Source organism: Diadema antillarum, unplaced genomic scaffold (genome assembly GCF_040938485.1).
Source record: "Diadema antillarum isolate AM-2024a unplaced genomic scaffold, OU_Dant_1.0 scf00000189, whole genome shotgun sequence".
Taxonomy (NCBI): Eukaryota; Metazoa; Echinodermata; class Echinoidea; order Diadematoida; family Diadematidae; genus Diadema; species Diadema antillarum.
Window position 1 is genome coordinate 463,254 of NW_027271078.1, and position 27,193 is coordinate 490,446.

General features: G+C 36.0%; 1 protein-coding gene across 1 annotated transcript; it reads left to right on the forward strand.

The window, feature by feature from the left end:
* Positions 1–27,193, forward strand: LOC139723422 (uncharacterized). Its single transcript, XM_071634669.1, has 14 exons — positions 1–103; positions 504–601; positions 1,522–1,638; positions 5,274–5,333; positions 6,079–6,219; positions 7,053–7,232; positions 8,538–8,595; positions 9,911–10,020; positions 11,684–11,800; positions 13,931–13,990; positions 14,491–14,631; positions 16,806–16,985; positions 25,792–25,852; positions 26,927–27,193. Exons 1-14 carry the CDS (start codon positions 100–102, stop codon positions 27,133–27,135), a joined length of 1,536 nt encoding a protein of 511 aa, XP_071490770.1. The 5' UTR covers positions 1–99; the 3' UTR covers positions 27,136–27,193.

The window sequence follows — 27,193 nt, forward strand, 5'->3', positions numbered from 1 at the left end:
CCTCAGATCATACAACGTCATCTATGTATGGTATACGGATCCATAGGAAAACGGAAAACCTACTAAGGCCCTTGTCGTGTCCCGTTCATTTGCTTCAACATGGGTATGTATGCAAAATTTGCGCACATTTTCACTCATTCAGACAGAAAGAATTAAAGCAATCAATGAATAGGTGTTCAGGAAATGTGAGTTGGCCTAAAATGATACATAGCTCTATACAGTAAAATGACAAATATCTCAATAGAATTGTTAACTGGTATCTGTGCAGTGTATTCCTTGTGAGTATAATGCTCGGAGAACATTTTGCGTGCTTATTTTTGTAATATTGATACATTTAAACTGTCATGCTTTCATGCCCCTTTTATCCTACACACCCGTCCCCCCCCCCCACAAAAACACACACGCACACACGACCTCTTGGATTTAAGCAATTATTTATTTTCAGTTTCCTTTTTTAGTGCTTCATTATGCTTCATTCATGTTTTTTTTTCTGTGTTCTTCAGCAAAAGACTTGAAGATGGCAACCGTTCAAGAACCAATGCCCCCAAATCATTCTCAGTTACCAGCTAAGACTGAGGGCAACGTCGTTAAAAGATTGCAGGTGAATATGCATACGCCAAGGCAACCCCACTCCTGTAATCTCGGCAACCTAAAATGAGCGAATTAAAAAAAGAATATGAGAATTTGATCACAAAACGATTAAGTTGCTCATTTCAAAAAAGGAAATTCAATTAACACCATTGCCATAAGAGGAAATTTAAAATCTTTCCCAAGACACTTCACCAGCTGTAACATGACAATTAATATTCTTAAAGTAAAGATCACAATACCCCCTATTTTATCAGACTTTTTGTTTAAGCAGCCTTAATGCCTTTAATACCTTAAATGAAAACGAATAGAGTTTGGCCAGCAAGATGTTCGTATCATAAATAGTCCATTTAAACATTTTATGTGGTAAATTTCGCAGGAATAATGAAAAAAGGCATGTTCGAGTTCATTCAAAAAAAAAACTGTTAATGAAAATGAAAGCAAAATGGACATGCACAAGCAACTCTGAGAGTTTTAAATCAAATATATATATATATATATATATATATATAACGAGAGTAAAGAAGAAGCGGTAGACGTTGCTTTTGAATCCTCACAATTTGATTTAACTTCAGGCTTTTGGGCTCTGCCCTTTATCAAGACTGAGGACAAATCGGACAAAAATAATGGTGATCAAGACATTAGTGAAGATAATAACGACTATGATAGAGGCAGAGAGGACAGAAAATAAATACACTAATGAGAGTGTATATATACGTCAAGTTTACATAATATAACATACATATATACAATCACAAGCAAGCACACTATAAGAACTTACAAATGCTTATGACATAAAATTATATATATATATATATATATATATATATATATATATATATATATATATATATATATATAAATATATATATATATGTAATATTTACATGTAAATATACATTCAAATTGATAGTGAATGTCTTTTCTTTTAAGCTATTATCGCAGATAACGTTGGGCGGTGCAGCAGTCCTTCTACTCTTTGGTGTCTTTGCTATCCTTCTTTGGACATACTACTCGTTTTACGCCACGCCAATTTCGACAGCAGTGGTGGTAAGTAAAACACTTATCCTATTCTGATACAGAACAACCACGTGGTCCAGCCTAATGATTTTTATGCCAATACACTCAATCTCAGATATTTATTTTGTTGCTATCCCCCCCCCCCCCCACAACAAACACACGCCAAACAGTTTATCACTAGTATTCGTTTCTCATCATTGCTTAACTATGCAATTGATAGTCGTCATTCGTTGTTGTTTTTTTTTAATGACCAATTACATGCTGGAGGTAAAAAAAAAAATATAGAAACATAATAGTGTTGTAAAGATATATTCAACATCAATTGGTAGCCGCATACGGAAAACGAGAATTGTTAGAAGTTGTGAAGAGTTTTAGGTTTTGTTTTCTTTTAACTTTATAAGGTCAATTGTTTATGTCTTCCTCTTTGCAAGAACTTCGTTAAAAATATTTGGAAAAAACGATGCAACGTTCATCTTTCACGTACTCATCTACTGTTACGTTAACCCAAGGAGGTACTTAAAGGACAAGTTCACCTTCATAGACATGTGGGTTTTTTGAATGCAGCAATATTAGTAGAACACCCCTTACGGAACAAACACAGTGTTACCACAGTGTGTTCACTTATTTCACTATGTGTAAACAATGTGTTAACCATGTGGTTACAGCGTTGTCACAGTGTGGTATCTAAGATCACATAGTGTACCACATAATTGGCATACCGAACACAGAGTGGCACACATATACCACAGTGTGGCATAGTGTTACGACAGTGTGTTTACATAGTTGACTATGTGCAAACAATGTGCTAACCATGTGGTCACAGCGTGTGTGGGATTTGATCATAGTGTACCATATTATTGGCATACTGAACACAGAGTGGCACATATAAACCACAGTGTGGTATGTAGCGAACTATGTGTAAACCCTGTGCTCATAATGCTACCAAGTCTGGTATTTCAGTTTAAGTGATTTACCACATAATCCACACATAGATGACATACTGAACACACTGTGAATCATGTTTGACAGAGTGTGGTATATTTTGAATTAAGGGCACACTCTGTATTGATAGTGCATGGTGTCACACTGTGGAATTTCAGATCATTCATTTACCACATAATCCACACAGACTTGGTATACCGGACACTGTGGCTTGTGCTTACCAAAGTGTGGTATATATTGAACTGTGTGCAAACCCTGTGCTCGGTGTTGTCACTTTGTAGGTTTCAGATATCATTCACCCACATCATCTCCACATACTTGGCATACTGAACACACAGTGTGGTAAACATAGAAATACTCCTGTGTCCATATTGTTGTTACACAGTACATTTTTGCTGCATTTCACTGCATTTCAGATCTTGTACTACCATATGGCATGTTAATCCTTATAAGACCAGACTATTTCTGGTTTTGTTGGGGGAGTATTTTAGCAGTGTGGTCAAAGGATTCAAGTATTGTAGTTTATCAATAAATAGACATGTATTTATGTATCAAATTGAAAGAATATACCTCATTACTACATTTTCTCCCCAGAGTTTTTTATCAAGTTTGTAAAGCAACTGAACTGGGTCTTATTACCCAATGAAGTAATAAACCAATAACTTATAGATGGACAATATGCAACACAATTTAAATGTTCAATATTTATTTATTTTCCTAATTTCAGTTGATACCTTTCAAATTTCAAATACTAGTATGGAACGACAGATTCATTTAATGTGAGAATATGACCTATACATGTCATGTATCCAACCTTCAGATGAATAAATCATGTGTTTAATGTTGTGTTAATACTGTTAACGGATGCATAACATCAAACACCAGAAATGATATAATACTAGGAGTATCTGTAGTTGTGAAAAGAGAACAAAAAGTGACATGTTATAACTTCCCTGTTTCTCTCACAAATCACATGCTTTCCTATGATTTCACCAGGAGGTACATGTATTGCGTACAATCTATTTGTCACACGTTTCACTACTCTGATGTGTCCAGCATCAGCATGGCTCTCCCTGTCTCTATTCTTTACAAATGGGCCATCATACTCTTAATGAGAGCAAAGGCATCACTATTATCTTCCAAAACAACCAAACCATGTACAAATGCCACTTCATTGCCTGTTATTGTACACAATAATTTCGTCTGGTAGTGTACCGAGAATATTCAGTAGTATGAACTCAAACTGTGTTTACAACCGCTTTCTTGTACACTTTAATTACAGAACAATGTCACAGGATATTCTTGTGTTGTTTTTTTTTTTTTGACGTGCTATACCACATGACTATCACAATACAATACAACACAGCAGTATACACCACACAGTAGTACTAACTGGAATATAAAAAAAAAACCAAAGCAGAACGCATGTTCCAGAACCTCATTATTAGGTAAGTTATGATGTGAATTACGACAATTGATTTAAGCAGTAAAAAACAAAGCAAAACGCATAGGCCCTATTCCAGAATCTCATTATTAGGTGAGTTATGATGTGAATTACGACAATTGATTCAAGCAGTACTTAACTTGTCTTATACTACAACAGTATTACCTATAAAGTGGGAGTGCTGAGGTAACACTGTGGTTTTGCTGTGGTATTCCTGTGGTACAGATTTTTGCATAGCTCATGAATATTCATAAAAAAGGTATTTATGATGAGATTTCCTTTGACCTATTGTCTAATAACGTTTTGATACCCAATGTCATCACTTTTGTCATGAAAAGGTAATCAGTGTTATTTAGTCAGTAAACATGCCTTCATGCATTACTATATTTATACACCTGATGACTATGTGGTGACATATGTTTTGATACACCTGATGGCTATGTGATGACTACCACAATGTACTCTGGTCTGGTGGACTTTAGTGGTGACTGCCACAGTGTGGTAAACTATGTGGTGAATACCATAGTGGGATAGACTATGTGGTGAAACCATAGTATGGTGGACTATGTAGTGAATGCCATTATGTGGTGACTACCACAGTGTAATGGACTTTGTGGTTATAAACCTGTCGTCACAGTGTGTGATACTGTGGTTTGATTCACAGTGTATTTAATATGTGTTTTGGACCATGTGGTAACTCTATGTTGCACAGTGTGGTGACGCTGTGTTTCACACTGTGGTAAATACACTGTGTTACCACACGTCCCAAAATCACATATTAAACACATGTGTTCGACACTGTGTTACACATTGTGTTCCACACTGTGTTCGACACTGTATGCCACACTGTGTTGCACACTGTGTTACATAGTGTGGTAAAACTATGTTCTTTCCATAAGGGACATCAGTGAGAGTTTGAGCTTGAGTTTGATCCAGCAGTGACTGCGCAGATACTTAAAAATTCATAACTTTTCAACGGAGTGTCCGATTTCCCCCAAACTTTCACTGGTGTGTTCTACTGATATTGTTGCCTTCACTCAATCCACATGTATATGGAGGTGGACTTGCCCTATAAAAGGTGTGCTTGTCTAGTACCTCCTTGGAATCAAAAGACTATAACACACGCCTATAGTACCTCTTTGGTTAAACATTACTCTGATATGAATATCATGTTCACTCTTCTTCAACATTTGTCTCTGGACCATACCTTGTGTCTACTTGTTCAGTTGTTGCTGCTCTTTATCAAAGAAATTATTTTGATGTTTCTTTCATCTCGTAGATCTACACGCCTACGGGAATACTTGGACTGGTCTCTGCGAAAGGAAGAAAGCGATCACCGGTAATAATCTTTAAAGCCATTAATTGCGATATTGCCCGTTTAGTATTATAATCCTTGAAATGCTGTTTTGTTATTACTATTGGTAACTTAAACCTACTGCTTCAATTAGCAATATGTTTTTGTTAGGCTGGATAATAAGGCAAATTATTCTGCACCGCAGAGAAAAAGTATTAGATGGACACTCTTTTCAGTGTGTGAGGACAAAATTTTCAGACGATCTGGCTCTAGTGTCTCATACCCACCAGCATAACATGCAGTAGAAGACATCATTCCTATACTGAGCTTGCACACCAAACTGTTTTGAAGATCAATCTAAATCTTAAACAGAACTTTTGACACTTAATCCTGAAAACCCTGGAAGAGGCCTGCAGCGAACACCTTCCGTACGCATGCGCATTAGCACTTCCCCTGAGATGAAGAGCAACGTTACAGACCCTGTCTATACAGCTTCTATTTCTCGAAAACGACCACTTGTTTGCATTTGGTGGTCACTATGACAAGTTCAAGTGTATAATTTATATTATACAGATTGCTATGTAGTCAAGTATCGGCGATTCCATGACATAACTGGTGGCTACAGTGCCTATTTCGATCCAATCGCATATCTTACATGTTACCTCTGTATGTCAAAGTTTGGAATTGGGTTACCATGCTTCATATTTTCGAAAGAAAGTGACCCTTTCTCGGTGTTTGTAATAAAACATTTGATGCATTATCAAACGAGTGTATTTGTGCCGTGCCACAGACACTCGCCTTCTTGATGCTGTCAGTGCTCTGCTGTATGACTTCGGTGATGCTGATTGGCCTACACATAGCTGCAGCAGCAAATGAAGAAGAGTGGAACTCTAATCCAGCGAGAGGTTTATCGTGGAGTGGTTGTACAAAGGTGAGGATGCACTTCGTTTGCAAGGTTTTGCTTTGATTTATTGCATAGTACAAAAACCACTGCACTAAGGTCATAAGGTATACTGGTTGCAAGTAAACGTCAACTAAAAAAGATTAAACACCTCGCCCAGTTTTGTACCAAAAATTGAGTTTGTTATATTTATATATAATATATATATATATATATATATATATATATATATGAAGAGTTTGTTCGCAAAAACCGATAAGTCCATAGTTGCCAAATGGAGATATTTGCGATTAAAGGTCAAGAAAAATAAAGAGAATAATAGAGAAATTTTTGCTTCTTTTGACCATAACTTCAAAAATATATTTTTATATGTAGTGACCAATATATCATTTAAAAGGTATTATTTTGTACTTTAAGACAGAAACCATACTTCAAAATCTTCAGAAATGGACTTATCGGTTTTTGCGAACAAACTCTTCATATATATATATATATATATATATATATACACATATATGTATATAGATATGTATATATATAATATATATTTATTTATTTATTCATTCATTCATTCATTAGGGTAGCTCTGTCAGTGGCTAAACATTGTTATTCTCAGAGACCCTACACATGCAATACCGTACATCACAAAATGCATACATTGTATACACATAAAGAATATATAATATAAGATACAATTACGGTACACTTACAACATGGCTAAGTAGTATTGTGGAGGTGGAAGAATACATAAATAACTTCATCTTTAACATTGCAATTCACTGAGAAGTGGTATAATCATTGCAATTCACTGAGAAGTGATATGATTTTCACATCTACACGGTCTGTTTGTGCTTATTCCACAGGGAGCTCGGCTTACTATCAGCATTTTTATCATTCTCGTAGCAGTCTTTCTGCTTCTTGTCAACGTTTTGTCGCTTGTTTGTGGCGTGATTTTCGCGCATATTATGACGTCAACCACAGGTGACGCCCTTCCACAGTGGGTTGAGCAGATATACGGCTGTATCTCATCGTCGCACTGCTCGGTAAGCCGCACGCATGAATAGTAAATTATCTTGAAGAAAAACGTACGGGAATCCCAACATTAAACATAAGTACGCAGGGCCATCGTACGTCCATCGTTCGTTAATAGGAAGCTTGAATTCTAGACATTAGTTTTAGCAGTCTTTCATTCCTTTTAGATTTTTACTCAAATATAATTCCAACAGGGATAAAAAAATACACGTCTTGATTATGTAAATGGAATTGTGCTTTTCCAGGCAACGTTCACAAGTTTTCTTTGTTTGTTTGTTTATTTGTTTTATTACTATCTCAGCAGATGGCTCGATAGCCCATTTTCAGCTACGTTAAGCTGATCTTCCGTGGGGTCCAGTTGGGTGGAAATTGTTACTTTTGATATTTTAAGTTTTCATCGTCATTATGCCAATTCTCCTAAGATGAATATTCGATGGAATTGATATTTTGTTGGAACCCAAATTTGGGTAGTGATACATCCTCCATGGTATCATAAGGTCAAAGTTCACCCTTGTCTATTTTTTTTCTGACAATGCAAAACGTCATGGCATGATGAGATTAAATGTCATTAAACTGATGGCATATTTTTGGTTGAGATGGCGCCTCAGGTTTTGATGTTTATGTTGTTTTAGAGAGATAATGAGAAAATAGGTAAGCCTACTTGTGCAATGTGTAAAGGCATACACTGAAAACCAATCAGAGTTTATTGAAGTGGCTGATATATTGATAGCAAAGTTGTAATCTAAGTTGGAGACTAACATGAAAAAAAGAAATATTTTCGATATATTGGCAAATTCTCATCCTATTTTCATCAAACAAATCACTTATGAAACATGGAAGAGGGTACAATTCTTAGAGGAATTTCAAATTTATTTGCTGTAAATTTGTTTTAAATGACTGATATAAATTTGATAAAAGTGGTCTCAATACAGGGAAGAACCACTTTTTCTGACTTAAAATGTTAAAAACCTAAAGCCCAATCTCAACCAAAAACTGCTGCATAACAATGACTACACAAACATATTTCTATTTTGAAATTGCATGCTAACTTGGTGATTTTATCTCTAGTAAATTTCTTCATCTAACTGTTATTATCATTTACATACTTTGATAATTCGTACTAAACCGTGCAAAAAAAAGGCTTATTTCCTTGGCTGCAACCATACATTACAAGCTTTTGATATTAGTTACTTCCATACAGTTTAAACTGAAAGCTTGAATATGATTTGATTTGTAGAAAGTGCAACAATTCAGACAATTTATAACAGGTTTATGAATATGTACGGTTGGATTGATGTTATTTGCCCACCACACAGGGATATTTCATGAGTAAACAACATATCATGCAACACGACGAAAAAACAAATGCCCGAGGTAAGCTATCGTACTATAGTCAGCAGTGAAGAGTTATTCATTGGGTCCCCCCCCCCCCGATTTAGCAAAGAGCTAGATCCGCCCATGTTTATTGATATACTCATGTACATTTTAGACGAGTACAAAGTTGTTATTACGATTCAACATGTAACATACCATTCATTTTACAATGATAATATAAAAAGATATGTTAAGTCATTTTAGAATCCATTAGCGCAATCGAGTATAATCCTTAAAGAATCAATAGGGGAGAGATCAGAGGGACAAACGCTTTGAGGTGTAATATGTAAATTTGATATAATAACAATTATAATGATAATGACAATGACAATAATAATAATGATAATAATGATAATAACAGCAATGATAATACTTTTACATAGCGCATTTCCATAATCGTTAACAAAATATTTATTTCTTTGCAAAGTGAGAGCCTACTTATAAAGCTATGGCCAATATGTCCTCCTTCTTTAAATCTACTTGATAGGTGCGTTTTTTATAATATGTCTCTTTAGTTCTTTTGTATTCTCACGATTTTAACCAAGCAAACGATAAAGTACTTTTTTAATTCACTTTGTTTTGATAATGCAACCTTATTCTCTGTTACAAAAGAAAGTGTAATGTTTATGGTTTTTTTTCGAAAAATGAAATAAAGTTTGAATTGAACTGAATTGAATTGAATGGAATATACGCAGAACTCAAAGACCCTTCACAGCATGAACACAACAATTCAAAACAAGTGAAGCGGCAGGGAATTAATTTAACAAGCATGTAGTACGTATTATTTAAAGAAGCGAGGTGTAATTAAAAGATGCAAGTTTTCAAACTTTTTTGAGGAGTTTGTAGTTATTATTCTTAATCTTACTTTGGAGATTTATGAGATAATGTGGTCAATACCAGTACAGGAAAACAAATTATATCACATAACTGAATGGCCATCTATACATTGGTTATATGGATTTTGAACCTTCTTCGAATGATCGTTGTGCTGTTTTGATATTCTCTTAAAAAAAAAAATCAGTGTGCCCTCAACATGATATTTCGTAAGAGGGTGATAAAAAGGGTACAGAGAGCTTGGTTTCTTGCTTGTGTCTTTATGTTTGCTTTTCTTTTGATTGTTTGTTTTGTTTTCGCGGAGGGCACACACTCTGAGCAAATGAAAGTAGGATCATATTTCCATGTTGTGTTTAGAGTAATAGAAACCTTTGATCATATCTGCTAAAATCTAGAATTTGAAGATTTTACGTTAGATATTACGTTACATATTACTTTGAAGTCTTTTTTGTTGTTTTCTGTTGTTTTGTTTTGTTTTTAGTTTCGTCCATCAAAAAGGTTCAGCAGAAGGCAACTATCAAAGTACCGACGATCCCACATTCTTTCCCGTCATTGGCTAAGGCCGAAGACAGCACCATCAAAGGGATAATGGTAAATGTCTGTAGGGGACATGCCAACGGACACCACATTTGTGACCGTGCACCTCAAAACAAACATAAAGTTGCACACATTGATTTTTCGTGAGGACTGAAAATAAGTGAAATGGGTCAACCTAGCCGAACTTGACTTTTTCATATTTTCTGAAAGAGTGGGTCTTCTTTTACATCATGATAAAATTTGGTACCATAAAACGAGCAGGAAAGTGTGTTTTTTTAGCAGTTTATCTCGAACATTTGTGGTAGAATAGTGAGATTAGATGTGTTTTTAGAGTTCCCTTTTTCATTTCTGAAAAACCTTGTCAACACTCTTCACTTTCAACTCTAATAACTTTTGAAAGGATAGGGCTACTGCTTTGAAAGTTGGCATTGATTAAAGACAGAATGTGTTAATGAGACATGCATAATTTCAGAGTAGTCTGATAATCCCTTCATTCTTGTAACTCTGGTGGTTTACTTCCTGTTTTTTGTCCCATTCATCGCACAGCCAGCACAGTTTGGTAAGGATTAAGCGCTTGAATAGACACTGTACTTCAGAGCCTCTTTTCTCAGTTCACACTTTTCCTTAGTTTGTGCTTTCTTTTCAATATTTAGATAGGTTAGGAGAGTCCATTTCATTTGAGTTATACATCATTTTAAAGCTTAAAGTCTGTTCTTTCAGAATATGTTCTTAACTAAAAATTCATGTCTGGCGACTTTTTGTTTGTTTTGAGGTGCAGGGTCACATTTGTATTTACGAAGAAGATAATTGTGTTAATGCCAGAGCACTGTCAGTAATGATTACAGTGCACTCTCGTTATGACGAGCATGATTATAACGAAATTATGGTTACAACGAAATCAAAATTCAGGCAGCAACGTTTTCCACTCTATGTATTCCATTGTTTATTAATCATATTTTGTTCGGTTCCAACGAAATTTCGATCATTGTAAACGAAAGAAAACTACCGGTCCCGTGGAGTCTGTTACAACTCCAACCATGTGAGGAAATATCACCTTGATTATAAGCGAGACAGCAGCTGAAATAAGATACCTTATTCTCCTTTACAGATCAATCACCACAGTGGAAAAAGGATATGCTATATTATGCAGGAAGCCCTAAATAGAATGACTAGAAAAGAGGGGTGTCCCGGTACAAACTATAAGATACGTGCAAACCCTACTGATGAAAAGAATACTATTATACATCGGTTTCGTTTTGTTTTATTTGATTTGAAAAACATATGACTACAGTTTTGAATACTATATTAATGATACAACAATGCGGAATGATTGAAAACAAATCATGAACAATAATACCATTGTGTAAGTTAAAGACAAATACAAGAAAAGAAAATTGGAAATGGAGGGGACTGTTAAAAAATGGAGCTTGAAGGCCTAGTCAGCAGTCCCCTCATACGCTGTAAAAGCGAGGCAAAGAAAGTGAAGTAAGTTATGCAGTTGCAACTGTATCATGCTATTGCAGAAACGTATTCATAGACACTTGGCAAATCTAAAACCTACGCATGACTGAAGTCGAAATTTCGTGGGTATGTAGAAGTTGGCGATAATTCACAAGTCATACACATTTCCACATGTCAAATGAAGGTGTATGTAAGTGAACGTGCATGTATACTTTATAGATATTGACACCTAATTTTTTCCTTTCTTCTTTAATAGGAGCTTTCCAAAATGATTTTGTGCAACTCAGCCCTGCTCGTAATCTTTGGTGTCGTTGCCATCCTCATGTTCTCCTATTACTCGTATTATGCTACGCCAATCTGGACAGCAGTGATGGTAAGTATAGTTATGTTCCGGTCGTCTCATTGATTGACGTTTTCCTCCGGAGTAGATAATTTCAAGGCAACTGCATATGTGACCCTGCACCTCAAAACAAACAAAAAGTCGCCAGACATGAATTTTTAGTTAAGACCATATTCTGAAAGAGCAGACTTTAAGCTTTAAAAAGATGTATAACTCAAACCAAATTGACTCTCCTAACCTATCTAAATATTGGAAAGAAAGCACAAACCCAGGAAAAGTGTGAACTGAGAAAAGAGGCTCTGTAGTACAGTGTCTATTCAAGCGCTTAATCTTTACCAAACCGTGCTGGCTGTGCGATGAATGGGACAAAAAAGAGGAAGTAAACCACCAGAGTAACAACAATGAAGGGATTATCAGATTAAACTGAAATTAAGCATGCCTCATTAACACATTCTGTCCATAATTAATGCCAACTTTCAAAGCAGTAGCGTTGCTTTTTCAAAAGTTATTAGAGTTGAAAGTGAAGAGTGTGGACAAGGTTTTTCAGAAATGAAAAAAGAATTCTAAAGGCACACCTAATCACACTATTCTACCAAAAATGTTCGAGATAAACTGCTAAAAAAACACACTTTCCTGTCCGTTTTATGATACCAAATTTTAGCATAATGTAAAAGAAGACCCGCTCTTTCAGAAAATATGAAAAAGTCAAGTTCGGCTAGGTTGACCCATTTCACTTATTTTCAGTCCTCACGCAAAATCAGTGTGTGCGACTTTATGTTCGTTTTGAGGTGCACGGTCACATATATACATTTAACTTTCGAGTATTGAATTCGTAGTATATGCATATACACACAATGTGTTTAACATATAAGTAATACTTGAAACTGAAAACTATATGGTTATGAATATATATATATATATATATATATATATATATGAGATTAAAACCTACAAATGGCATTATAAACGCTTTATCCTGGCGAGGAAAGCGAATGTTTTAGAAACAAGACACCTAACAGGTTAGTCATCGCATTCTTCATCAGCGACCAGGATGCGATGTGATATTAGAATAAAATCCGTTTCTGAAGCAGAACATACACACAAGGGTATACGTCTGCTCCCGGTCGGACGGATTTCAAAACTAACCTGCTTGTGATGAAATGCGTCTAGACTGGTTTATAGTTGCTGCCACAGTGCATGGTAACCGCGCAGTGTGTATGTGCGCGTTTGGCGTAGCAACGACGCATCCATGGACTGGTTCCCTCCACGAAGAGCCAAAGATGAAAGGATGAAATCAGTGTTAAAAAACATGACAAATATGAATCCCTGATAGCTTTGCAATGGACTTAATTGCCAGCGTCATGCTCCGATTTACTATCACGAAGATAAACGGTTCAGAGACCCACCTCATCTTGTCTTTCACCGACGCAAACTCACACCTCCGGCCCCCAAAGAGACATCCCAGCCAGTAGTTGTGCCTTGTCCGTGATGGAATACTGTATCAGACTTTCCTGACAGTCAACGGTCTTTCCCGTAGTCAATCAGACTTTACCTGATAGTCAATCAGACTTTACCTGATAGTCAACCAGCCTTTCCTGGTAGTCACAGATCAATAACGAACAGAAGTGAATGAGATTAAAACCTAAAAATGGCATTATAAACGCTTTATCCTGGCGAGGAAAGCGCATGTTTTAGAAACAAGACACCAAACAGGTTAGTCATCGCATTCTTCATCAGAGACCAGGATGCGATGTGATGTTAGAATAAAATCCGTTTCTGAAGCAAGCATACACACAAGGGTATACGTCTGCTCCTGGTCGGACGGATTAGACGTATATATATATATATATATATATATATATATATATATATTGTGTGTGTGTGTGTGTATGTGTGTTATAGTCTTTTGATTCTAAATAGCAATGCCGTTTTTAAAGAGATGTTAGAAAAATACAATTGCAAATATTGCAAAGGTAGCTAAAAGCTATATATGAGTCTGTTGATCACGATATTACCCATGTTCGAGAAAGGAAATGAAGGAAGCGGTTGTTTATCTTTCTGCGTGTTTATTTGTATTGATCATTCTCTTTTTTCGTGTGGTATTCTTCATTGCCACTGTCTGTACGCTAAAGAAAATATTTTGATGTTTGCTTTATCGTATAGATCTACACACCGACTGCAATAATGGGTTTCGTGTCAGTGAAAGGAAAGAAGCGTTCAGCGGTAATAATCTTTTATATTTCTTAAATTGTATCTTTGGTCCCGACGTAGCAGTTATTTGCAACGCTTTGTATAGATATAAAACACTACTTCAAGACAACATGAATCCATCGAAATATGTTGTATATCGTGCGTACCTTTAAGATAATTGGCCATTAAGAATTCTCACATCGGTGATTTCATGACATGACTGATAGATACAGTGATGATTATAATAGCTGGTTTTTATATAACGCATTCAACACTTGTTAAGTATCTTAATGAGCTTTACAACCTGTTATTACCACTACCATTTCAACAAAATCAGCATCCGATCCATGTGTGTTTTACCTGGTTTCTTTTTTGTTTACCTGTTTATGTACATGTCAGGATTTCTATAATTATTTTTATATCAGTTCATGACTTAAACTTGTCTTTAAAAAATGGTTGTCTTGCCCTGGGAGTTTGTTAAAAATGATAAATGCATTATGAAAACATCTGACGCAATTTATGTCTTACCACAGATAATCACCTTCTTGATGCTCTCCGTGCTGTGTTGTATGACTTCCTTGATGCTGGTTGGCTTCTACATAGCCGCAAGTGTTAACGAAACCTCGAAATGCCGACCGTCAGCAGAATTTAGACCGGAACAATGCGCAACACAGGTAACGACTGTTTCGTTAGTTTGCAAGCACAAAACCTCGTCGGTCGTAAAGAAACTCTGTGTCAAAAACATCTCCTTTTAGGTTGTAGGGGTGAATGTACTATGTTCCCTGCACTAGCTAGCTGTTAGGAGCAGCTGCAGCACACTCACAAAGGACTATCAACGGGACATTAGCTATTGGTGCTTTTAGGTGCTTTGTTTTGTTTTGTATTGTTTTGTTTTGTTTTGTTTTTGTTTTGTTATGACCGACAGGGGTCTCTGCTTTCCCTTGGTATGCTCCGTTGCAATTCATATCCATAGTAAAATCAAATGAGTTCTAATGAAGGCAAACACATAGTCCGACTTGGTGACTCTCTTTGAAGAAAGCAAAGACCAAAAAAAAAAAAAATCTAGACCAAAGAACAAGGAATTCAAGATTAAGTAAAAAAACAAACATTCATTGCTAGATATCTATTTACAGGATACGCCTTTCAGCAAGATTCCTTCTGTTACAGAGAATTCAAGCACACACACACACACACACACACACACACAATCAAGGGCTACTATTTTTTCTCTAATATTGACTCTGTACTAATATTATTACCAGCCCTCTGAAATCTGAGGCATATCTTCAATATATACGAGATATTATATACATTCAAAGGTCGTGCGCATTTAATGGCATGTTCCTGTATTTCTTAAGTGGTTTTCTTTCCATGGAAGGGTGTAGGGTTTCATCAAAATGTGCTCAATCACTGAAACCCTAAACGCTCCAAGATGTGTACGCGTTGCAAGTATAAAAACAACAACAACAATAACCACAACAACAAATGATATTTACTTTGTACCAACATTTCTCAATGATGAGTTTTCTCATCTGATGGTTTTCCTTGTGAGTGTTTTTTTCCGAAATTAATCACAAGGCGTAAGTAATTGAGTATATGAATATAAGAACGACCCAAGTCCATGGAAGACTATTTCGAGTAAACTAAAAAAAAACTTCATATCTTTTTTGTTTGTCCAATAATATTCTATTTAACTGTGATGGGATGGCAACATTGTATATACAAATTAGAACATATATTATTATGTCAATTAACATTAACATTAATTGTGGAGAGGCCATTTTGTGTGATGGACTTGGGTCGTTCTTTTATTCATATGGACTTGGGTCGTTCTTTGATTCATATACATGATATTCTGCTATAGAGATGAGAGAAGGACGAGAGAGGGCGCTATAATATGAATGCAAGAATGACCCAAGTCCTTCATTCTTACATTCATATAAGATTTAACTCATTTATTTCAGGCACTTCCGGGGGTAATTAGGATTTATCATTTATACACAAGATGAGTCCATGCATAAGCTACAATTTCCCATGTCAAACTGAATTTGGCCAAAAATTGGACTTGGGTCGTTTTTATATTCACATACTCAATTTACACTTAAAATGTTTTACAAAATGATAAATGAAATTGAGAACACCGGACAACATAGAATAACACGAGAGAACAGATTTGGTAGAAATAATCATAACATGAAAGTAATATATATCCCGCTTGCAAGAATTGATTATTTAAAACGCTTTTTCTTCAACCTCAAGACTGTAGCACAAGAATGGAATGCATTGCCAAGTATCATTGTGCCCAGTCCATCTCTTTCCGTTTTAGATATTTATTAAGACAGTTTGTATGCATGTGAATTAATTCTACAATGTTGTATGTAACATATATATCTAATTTGATGAACGTTCTAACCTTAGTATGACTGATGTAATATTAATGTGTATATATTATGATATAGACTTTTCTTTGATAAATTCATCCATTTTTTTTTATATCCCGCTTGTGTGCCCTGCAGATATTCTTTGTTATTTAGATTATTATTTCTCTTTTGCAATATCACTTATTATCCATTCTTTGTGCAATTTTGCTGCTCCGATCCATGAAGGCCATTTTACTGTATTAATCCTTAAATGTATTCAGATTTTTTTTTGTGCATTTTATTGCTCCGATTACAATTTTTAATTTTTTTTAATTGATGTTTTATGCACTTCAGAGGTGCAGACAAGCATGGGTATTCATACCTTCTTCTTTTTTCTTTTTCCTTTTTTTTTGCACCCCTAGAAATGCTGTTTTAATTTCTCTGAATAAGTACAATACTATACAATTACAATACAATATATTTGACAGGAGGCTCGGCAAGCTATCGACATTTTTATCGTCATCGCAGGAACATTCTCGCTACTCTTCAACATGTTGTCTATCATGTGCGGGGTGAAGTTCGCGCGAACGACCACGACCACCGGTGACGCATGTGCGCTGTGGTTTAAGGAGGTTTTCTGCTGCAACACGCCTTCTCACGATGATACGGTAAGAGAATTAAAGGACTAGTTCACCTTCATATACACGTAGATTGAGTGAATGCAACAATATTAGCAGAACACATCAGTGAAAGCTTAGGGATAATCCAACAATCCTTTCCGAAGTTATGGATTCTTAAGGTACCTGCGCAGTCACTGCTGAATGAGAAGATTACTACAGTGTATGATGTCACATGCGTACAACAATATAAGGAAATATTTATAAAGAGAATTTAACAAAACAATAAAGTGCACATTTCTTCGACTTGTTGCTGACGTATCTTAAGGGTAATAGTGTGGGTGCCAGAGGCTGAACCTTGTTTTACCGTCCACCCAATCTTTTTTGATGGTTTTACCCTATTTTGGGGGTGCTGAATCCGAATCTGGATGATGCAACTCTTGCATCCTTGAGGGTTTTGAGATATTCAAGATGGCCGCCAAAATGGCCGCCAAAACCGGAATTTCCCACGTATTTCCTTCTAAATGGTGAGATTGACAACAATTTATGTTTTTACCCTATTTCCAGGGTGCCTAATCCGAATCTGGATGATGCAACCCTTGCATCCTTGAGGATTTTGAGATATTCAAGATGGCCGCCAAAATGGCCGCCAAAACAGAAAATTCCCACGTATTTCCTTCTAAAAAATGGTGAGAAATTGAAAATAATTGATAATTCTATGCTATTTGGAAGGTGCTGAATCCGAATCTGGATGATGCAACTCGTTCATCCATGAAGTTTTTGAGATATTCAAGATGGCCGCCAAAATGGCCGTAAGTTAAAACCGGAAATTCCCATATATTTCCTTCTAAATGGTGAGAAATTAAAAACAATTGATGGTTTTACCCTATTTCGAGGGTGCTGAATCCGAATCTGGATGATGCAACTCTTGTATCCTTGAGGATTTTGAGATATTCAAGATGACCGCCAAAATGGCCGCCAAAACCTGAAATTCCCACGTATTTCCTTCTAAATGGTGTGAAATAGAAAATAACTGATAATTCTTCTCCATTTGGAAGGTGCTGAATCCGAATCTGGATGATGCAACTCGTTCATCCATGAAGTTTTTGAGATATTCCAGATGGCCGCCAAAATGGCCGCCAATTTTAACCGGAAATTCCCATGTATTTCCTTCTAAATGGTGAGAAATCAAAAACAATTGATGGCTTTACCCTATTTCTATCCCTATTAATCCTGCATTGTTGAAGATTTTGAGATATTCAATATGGCGGTTAAAATTGCTGCCCAAAACGGAAGTTCCCATGTATTTCCTTCTAAATGGTGACAATTTGAAAGCAATTGGTGGTTTTTATCTTATTTTGAGTGTGCTGAATCCGAGGCTCAGGATACAACTCTTGCATCCTTAAGGGTTTTGAGATGATAAAGATGGTCGCCAAAAATGACCGTCAAAAAACGGAAATTCATATGTAGACCCCCTATTTCCTTCTAAATGGTGTAAAATATAAAACAGTTGGTGGTTTTACACTATTTTGAGTTTGCTGAATTTGAAGCTCCATGATACAGCTCTTGCTTCCTTGAAGGTTTTGAGATAATAAAGATGGCCGCCAGAACGGCCCCTAAATGACCTTCTAAAATAATGGTGTAAAACTGGAAACATTTGGCGGTTTTACTCTATTTCGAGGGTGCTGAATCCGAACCTTCTGGATGCAACTTTCGTATTCGTTTTTAAGGGTTTTGAGACGTCCAAGATCAGGCCCGTAGCCAGGATTTTTCAAGGGGGGGGGGGGTATGGTCACTAAAAAAAATGGACCTTCGGTACCAATACCAATGATGACACACACACACACACACACACACACACACACACACACGATTATATATTCTTTGGACGACCGAACTACAAAAGTTGTATAAGAATTTGCGCGCGAAACGCGCCGCAAATTGTGAATTTTGACTGTTTTAATGACGTTTTAAAGTCTCGAGGAAATTTGTATTTTTGTCTGTTGCATGCAATCGCGTTACGGTATTTCATCTAGGAAATAGTAAAAACTCATTTTGCCAGGAAGTTGCAAAGTTTAATTGTGTTCGAGACTCTGCGCGCGTAGCGCGCCGCAAAATTGAGAATAGTGATTTTCCTGGTGTTGTTTTAACTTTTATTTTTTCTATTGTATACCCGCGTTAGCAGGCCTGAAGCCAGGATTTTTAAAGGAAGGGGGGATTGCGTTAATTAACAAAACGGTCCTTTGATACTGTCCCGGGAGGGGTAGCGACAATTAAAAGGTGGACACCATGCTCATACATGGACTTTCAAAATGGCCCCTAAACGAGTAATGATCATATGATTTTTTTGGGCCTTAAAAACAAGTATTCCTTAAATGTTTCCTGCACCCTAAAGAAGTACTTCATCATGATTGAACAATATACCATTTTCCCAAATTTCGGCCTTTTTGATACCCTTTGATTATATACGCTCGTACATCACACTTTCCATCTGATCCGTGAGAAAAAACGACCCCTATTACGCGTTTTCTTTAGCGAGTATGGTCACGGTGTCCACCTTTCAGTTGGAGTTTTCCATCCCATTGGATGCTGTTTGGAAGATGAAACATTCACTTTACTATACAGTATATCAGCCGTTGGTATGCGAGTTTGTCAAAAACGAAAATAAATAAGAAAATTTTTAAAACAAAATGAATTGTAAATGTGAACCATTTATATTTTGCCTCCTTGTGGTAGGATATTTCCAGCATTTCCGAACTTTCAAATAATCATTTTAGATTTAATAATATTAAAGGTAGTAGATCCGATTCGCAAACATCTCCAATATCAGTCAAATGTCCTATTAACCATCATGCTAAGAAGGTTTTCTTTGTGAAATTTGGAGGTCAGTGAAATTCAAAAATTAAACATCCGTTAGCCATTGGAAGAAGTTGAGTGCAAATTCAGACCTCAGGCTTAGTGCTCAGATGTTATCCTATTTGATTTGATCTGTCTTACTGTGCACACTAAGATACATACTGGAATGGTTATTTCTTATTTATTAAAATAATTATAGTAGCATATTTGGTTACTAGCTGTCTCTAAGCATTTTCGAATTTGGGCTGCAAAGAGATCCACTACCTTTAAGTTAGAAGAGAGATAAGTAAATAATGATGAAATAAACAAACAAAAAAGAATGAGTTTCTTTTGTAATACTATCTGACAAACTTTTTACTTTACCATTTTACTTCATAGCTCAGCACTTTCCATTCTCTCTCATACCCTCTTACCCATTACATTTAAATGAAATGCAACTAAAATGAGTTTGCGTGCCTGCATAATACTCTTTGGAAATTATAAGTGAGAATGTTCTTAGGTTTTGGCTCACTTTAAAATGAGAACCAATAGAACTGTCACAACATGAGAAAATGTATAAGTAATAATCAACAGTACATTTCCGAATTTGGCCTGCAAAGAAATCCGCTACCTGTAAGTTAGAAAAGAGATTAGTAAATAATGATAAAATAAACAACAAAAAAGAATGAGTTTCTACCGCCGTATCCAGAACAGAGGCTGAAACGGTGCAGGCTCAAGAAATCGTTTGTACTAGTACGTCTTGAAGTACTGTGTGATACTGTTGACTCAGACTTCTACAAAGCTGTAAGTAAGAATTTTAACCCAATCCGGCTCATTACCTGTGTTTTTTATGAAAAAGATGAATAAAGAATGTAAATTAAATAACGCGTCACAATGCAGTCTAACGCTCTCACAATGTTATCATACATAGGGGTTTTCCCTGACTGTTTTTACTCCGGAGCTCTTGCAATATTCAGGCTTTTGTAATACTATCTGACAAATTTTTTACTTTACCATTTTACTTCATAGCTCAGCATTCTCTCTCATACCCTCTTACCCATTACATTTAAATGAAATACAACTAAATTGAGTTTGCGTGCCTGCATAATACTCTTTGGAAATTATAAGTGAGAATGTTCTTAGGTTTTGGCTCACTTCAAAATGAGAACCAATCGAACTGTCACAACATGAGAAAATGTATAACTAATAGAGAACTGGAGTAAGACAGGCCTTTCATTTTGTTTTGTCTCTCCTGATCGTTCGCAAGAAATGCTAATTCATGACCACCTTTTCACAATTTGATTGGAGCATGCATTCATAATGGAAAATAGTTGACATAATAATCTATCCCCAGGCACTATCATGCCAACATGTACTTATATGTACATGTACTATATCTTTGTGAGACGTAGATATAAAATGTCTCAGGTTTTCGATTATAGTAATTTCGAGGAAATTTCTTTAATCTTTATCATATGTGACCGTGCACCTCAAAACGAACATAAAGTCGCACACACTGATTTTGCGTGAGGACTGAAAATAAGTGAAGTGGGTCAACCTAACCGAACTTGACTTTTTCATATTTTCTGAAAGAGAGGGTCTTCCTTTACATTATGCTAAAATTTGGTATCATAAAATGGGCAGGAATTACTGTGTTTTTTAGCAGTTTATCTCGAACATTTTTTGGTAGAATAGTGTGGTTAGGTGTGTCTTTAGAATCCCTTTTTCATTTCTGAAAAACCTTGTCCACACTCTTCACTTTCAACTTATAACTTTTGAAAAGATAGTGTTACCGCTTTGAAAGTTGGCATTGATTATGGACAGAATGTGTTAATGAGGCATGCTTAATTTCAGTTTAATCTGATAATCCCTTCATTGTTGTTACTCTGGTGGTTTACTTTCTGTTTTTTTGTCTCATTCATCGCACAGCTAGCACGGTTTGGTAAAGATTAAGCGCTTGAATAGACACTGTACTTTAATAAGAGCCTCTTTTCTCAGTTCACACTTTTCCTGAGTTTGTGCTTTCTTTCCAATATTTAGGAGAGTCCATTTGATTTGAGTTATACATCATTTTAAAGCTTAAAGTGTGCTCTTTCAGAATATGGTCTTAACTAAAAATTCATGTCTGGCGACTTTTAGTTTGTTTTGAGGTGCAGGGTCACATTATATGTAAACTTGAGGCTATTAGATTTTCATCCACTTACCTCTGTTCCTGTGAAAAAAATGCAAGTGTCAACCTCAATGTCATCCACGAATCGCACGTACTCGGGCGGCCAGTGGAAAAAAAAAAAAAAAACACCGGTCACACGCGCCAAGGGCCATGGCATGCAGTGCCAATATAATAATAGCTCGCACAAATTGATACATAACATTTGTGTTTGTGTGCATGGGGACGATCCGATGGTTCATACAACAAAAGGGTTTCGTACAATTATTTTTAACATTGTTAAACGTACTCTTCCACATTTACGTAGCATATAATGTGTCTTTATTTGGATTGTTATCTTGAGAATTGCTAAAAACCGTTATTATGAAAAAGTGGACCTTCCAGAATTTGGGGGGGGGGGTGCGTACGCACCCGACGCACCCCCCCCCCCCCCCTGGCTACGGGCCTGAAGATGACCGCCAAAATAACTGTCAAAAATTGGACAATTTTAGACCGTATTCAGCACCCTCGAAACTTGGTTGTTGAAATTCGTTCATTCTTTAGGGTTTCTCGACGTCCAAGATGACAGCCAAAATAAGTGGCAGAAATTCCAATGTTAATAAATCTTTTTCTCAATGGTAAAAATTTTAAAATAAATTGATGGTCTTACCATATTTCGAGGGTGCTGAAGGTCTTTGAAGGTTTTGGGACATCTATAAATGTCCTGTATGAACGGAAACTCCTTAACATTTTCTTATACTTAAATGGTGAAGTATTGTGCTCTAGCACGAAGCTGGGGATTAAACCCAAGCAGGGTGAAAAACAATAATTCGTTTTCTTCAATTCGACTCAGTTGAGCGAATTTCTCAACTCAGCCAAAAGTTATTGGCATCCAAAATGACTGTCACAATGGTATTGTAATATACTGAGATATCCCGATATGTCTCAAACGGAACTTTAACACGTACTGGAAAAAAAAAGAAGTGATATTGACATGATACTGAAACGTACAAACACAAAGATGCGACTAGGTTTAATGCATAATTGTTATAAAATAATGCTTGTGACCGCCAATAATATGGCTCCACAGATGTGAAGTTAATCCTTTTCGGCTATCAATAGAGTAAAATTAAATTATGGCATGTTTGTATTTGATGTTGAAACTTGTCTTGTATTCTGACGAGTCTCGCCTCGTATTCTTATGAAACTTGTCGCATATTCTGATTACCAAATGGTTGCATCCATCACCACTATAGTAGATATCAATAAGGGTAATTTCAAAAGCACTCTGCGCGATTATGATATTCGTAAGTACTGGATTATCAACTATCACCTTCTATGTTGTCGTTTGTATTTTTATTCATTTTTTTTAACGGCGCGCTACCTGTGATTTGTCCGTCCCCTCGTGTGTGTTTATAATAGATTATATATATATATATATATATATACATGTATATATATATATATATATATATATATATATATATATACATGTATATATAAATAAATATATATAAATATGTACATAAATATACATATATAATGTTACATCATATTGCCGAAAAAATTGAAGCAAAACCAAAAAATGTCCCATTCGTGTCTTCAACTGTCATCAAGACGACCAATATAAACCAAATAACCAATTTGAGTGTTCATGGATGAAGAGATTAAAACTGTTCATGGATTATAAAGACAGATAATGTTGAGTAATTTCAGTACACTTCTCTACATCACTATCACAATATGATTTAGATGACCATGTCTTGTCCATTGATCGTTAGTGTTCAAAACTTATCCATTTTATGTAGACGAAACAGTGTAATCTTGCAATTATTCAACCGCATCTGTAGTCTTGAAGGGTTCATTGCTGGCACACTTGTATCGTACCAACTCAAAGATAGCCGGTAGAGCTGGTTTCACTGTATATACAGCAAGTTCAAACTGTGCCATTGACGAAAACTTGATCTTCCAGTCGAAAAACAAAATAGGGTAAAACCATCAATTGTTATCAATTTTTCACCATTTATAAGAAGGAAATGCATAAGAGTTTCCGTTTTGACGGCCATTTTGGTGGCCATCTTGACTATCTCGAGGTGCATCATCCAGATTCGGATTCAGCACCCTCGAAATAGAGTAAAACTACCAATTGTTTTCTATTTCTCACCATTTAAAACCTAATACATAGAAATTTCCTGTTTTAATTGGCGGCCATTTTGGCTGCCATTTTGGCGGCCATTTTGATGGGCATTTTGGCGGCCATCTTGAATATCTCAATACCCTAAAGGATGCAAGGTTTGCATCATGATCCAGACTCGGATTCAGCACCCTAGAAATAGGGTAGAACCATCAATTGTTTTCAATTTCTCACCATTTAGAAGGAAATACGTGGGAATTAATTTCCGGTTTTAATTGGCGGCCATCTTGAATATCTCAAAAACTTCATGGATGCATGAGTTGCATCATCCAGATTCGGATTCAGCACCTTCCAAATAGGGTACAGGATCATTAATTATTTTCAATTTCACACCATTTAGAAGGAAATACGTGGGAATTTTCGGTTTTGGCGGCCATTTTGGCGGCCATCTTGAATATCTCAAAATCCTCAAGGATACAAGAGTTGCATCATCCAGATTCGGATTCGGCATCCTCGAAATAGGGTAAAACCATCAATTGTTTTCAATTTATCACCATTTAGAAGGAAATACGCGGGGATTTCCAGTTCGGGACGCCATTTTGGCGGCCATCTTGAGTATCTCGAAATCCTCAAGGATGCAAGAGTTTCATCATCCAGATTCGGATTCAGCACCTCCAAAATAGGGTAAAACCATTAAAAAACATTGGGTGGACGGTAAAACAAGGTTAGGCCCAAAAAGTGGCTTTGGCACCCAGACTAATATATTATTCCCCCTTTCCTTCTGTAAAAGAGTAGTCGAGTGTTCTTCCGTTATGCGAGAGAAGTGAAAATATGTTGAATTTTCTTTATTCTTTATATTTATCGTTGTACGCATGTGACACCACAAGCTATAGTATAGTCTTCCATCCAGCCGTGACTGAACAGAAACTTCAAAAATTCATAACAGGCTGTCCGATTATACTAAAAATTCTCACTGATGTGTTCTGTCATTGCTGCTTTCACTCAACCCATATGTCTATGAAGGTGAACTTGTCCTTCAACAGTACACTTGTGTTCGTTCAGTGATACGCATGATAAGTCCTTCCAGGGGGATGTTGAATAAAATGCTTTTAACCTGAGAAACTCGAATTAGCATTATTAACAGATCAAATTCCAGTGTTAAAGTCATTGTCATATTGTTGCTAACATGAGTTTTAGTTCTTACTAGAATTTTTCTCTTGTAAAAATTTTGAGGCAACATGCATCAGTTGTGTGTGTGGGTTTGTGTGTGTGTGTGTATGTGTGTGTATGCTGTAGATTGTTCGTTTTCAGGCAAACTAGAACTATGCACCATTTTTTTTATTTACCATGTTTAATAAAGCGCAAAGTTTGGGAGGTGTTAGCGTAATTTGCAAGAATTTGTATGATAAGGTGGTGATTGTTATCTAAGAATCCCATGCCTCTGCCAAACATTTTTTTTTTCTGGTAAACTGTTTCTAAAATGTTTATAGTTTTATACATTAGAGTATTCTTGCAATTAGCATGAATTTTGAAGTTCGATCGAAGTTCAGTTAGATCCTCGTGTCTTTTTACATTCTTGACAACCGGTTTTCAGGCTTTTAGTATACATTATGTGTTTTTATCTTTCATAATATTTACACTTCAATGTATTGTTGGGCTTTTAGCACATTGTGTTAGGAATCTGATTACTCTACATAGTCAAGGAATTTATGAGACCGCGTTGATGTTATTTGCACAAATAGGTGAGAACTATCACGGGTGAACAGCAGCTCCTGCGATATGATGAAGGCATGCACGCCCAAGGTAAGCTGACGTTCGACAGAAGAGAGAGACTACCACAATGATATATACATCGAATCCCATCTCTCTCTCTCTCTCTCTCTCTCTCTCTCTCTATTCCTTTCCCTATGTCCTCTCATTCTATATTTCTCTCACTCTTTCTCTCTATATAATAATATTATAGAGAGAGAAAGAGTGAGAGAAATATTATAGAAATAATATATATTATAATCTTATATTACAGTTACATTATAAATTTATATATACATATATAAGATTTCTTACACTCACGTAGGTATGCTTCAACAAAATACGTTATATAATGTATCATTAATAGGACTATCTAGCAATTAGAATGTTATCATTATATTTCATCATTGTTTATTCTTATGAAACACGTGAAAAAGACCTTAATTGAAAAGAAAATCCGTGTTAATGTTCACTTACCACAAAAAGTTCTGTTTTCTTCTTCTTCTTCTTCTTCTTTTCTCCCTCTGAAATCTTCCAGAATTAATGTAAGTAATTGAGTATATGAATATAAGAACGACCCAAGTCCAATTTTTGGCCAAATTTAGTTTGACATGGGAAATTGTAGCTTATGCATGGACTCATCATGTGTGTAAATGATTAATCCTAATTACCCCCGGAAGTGCCTGAAATGAATGAGTTAAATCTTATATTAATGTAAGAATGAAGGACTTGGGTCATTCTTACATTCATACAATAGCGCCCTCTCTCATCCTTCTCCGATCTCTATAGCAGAATATCATGTATGTGAATAAAAGAACGACCCAAGTCCATATGAATCAAAGAACGACCCAAGTCCACCACACAAAATGGCCTCTCCTCAATTAATGTAAATGTTAATTGTCATAATAATATATGTTCTTATTTGTATATACAATGTTGCCTTCCCATCACAGTTAAATAGAATATTATTGGACAAATAAAAAAGATATTAAGTTTTTTTTAGTTTACTCGAAATGATCTTCCATGGACTTGGGTCGTTCTTTTATTCATATACTCAATTTTGAATTAGGCCTAGCAGAGGCTTGTAATTACATCACTGTTTTACTCTCTCTGAAAACGAACAAATAGCCAACGCCTACTCTATTCTGCCGGTATACTTTGATGGAAGTCACACTGTGCCTTCGACAAAGCAAGCCAATCAGACAATTGAGCCTCCACCCGCTTACACTGCCGGTATTAAATCCGAGGGCCAGACTGTTGAACGAACCGAGCCGATCCGTCAGCCTGCGATTAGCTTTGTCTACACAAATCTAGAGGCGCCTTCCTCTCCGATCTGAGACAATGACATATTACATAGGATTCCTGACATTCATGAATTTTCGACCTAAATAGAAA

What these genes read in the sequence shown, in the direction of transcription:
- LOC139723422 (XM_071634669.1), top strand. An exon ending in ACGTCGTTAAAAGATTGCAG is followed by an intron (nt 602 to 1,521) that starts GTGAATATGCAT and finishes TTTTCTTTTAAG; the next exon opens with CTATTATCGCAGATAACGTT. An exon ending in CGTGGAGTGGTTGTACAAAG is followed by an intron (nt 6,220 to 7,052) that starts GTGAGGATGCAC and finishes CTTATTCCACAG; the next exon opens with GGAGCTCGGCTTACTATCAG.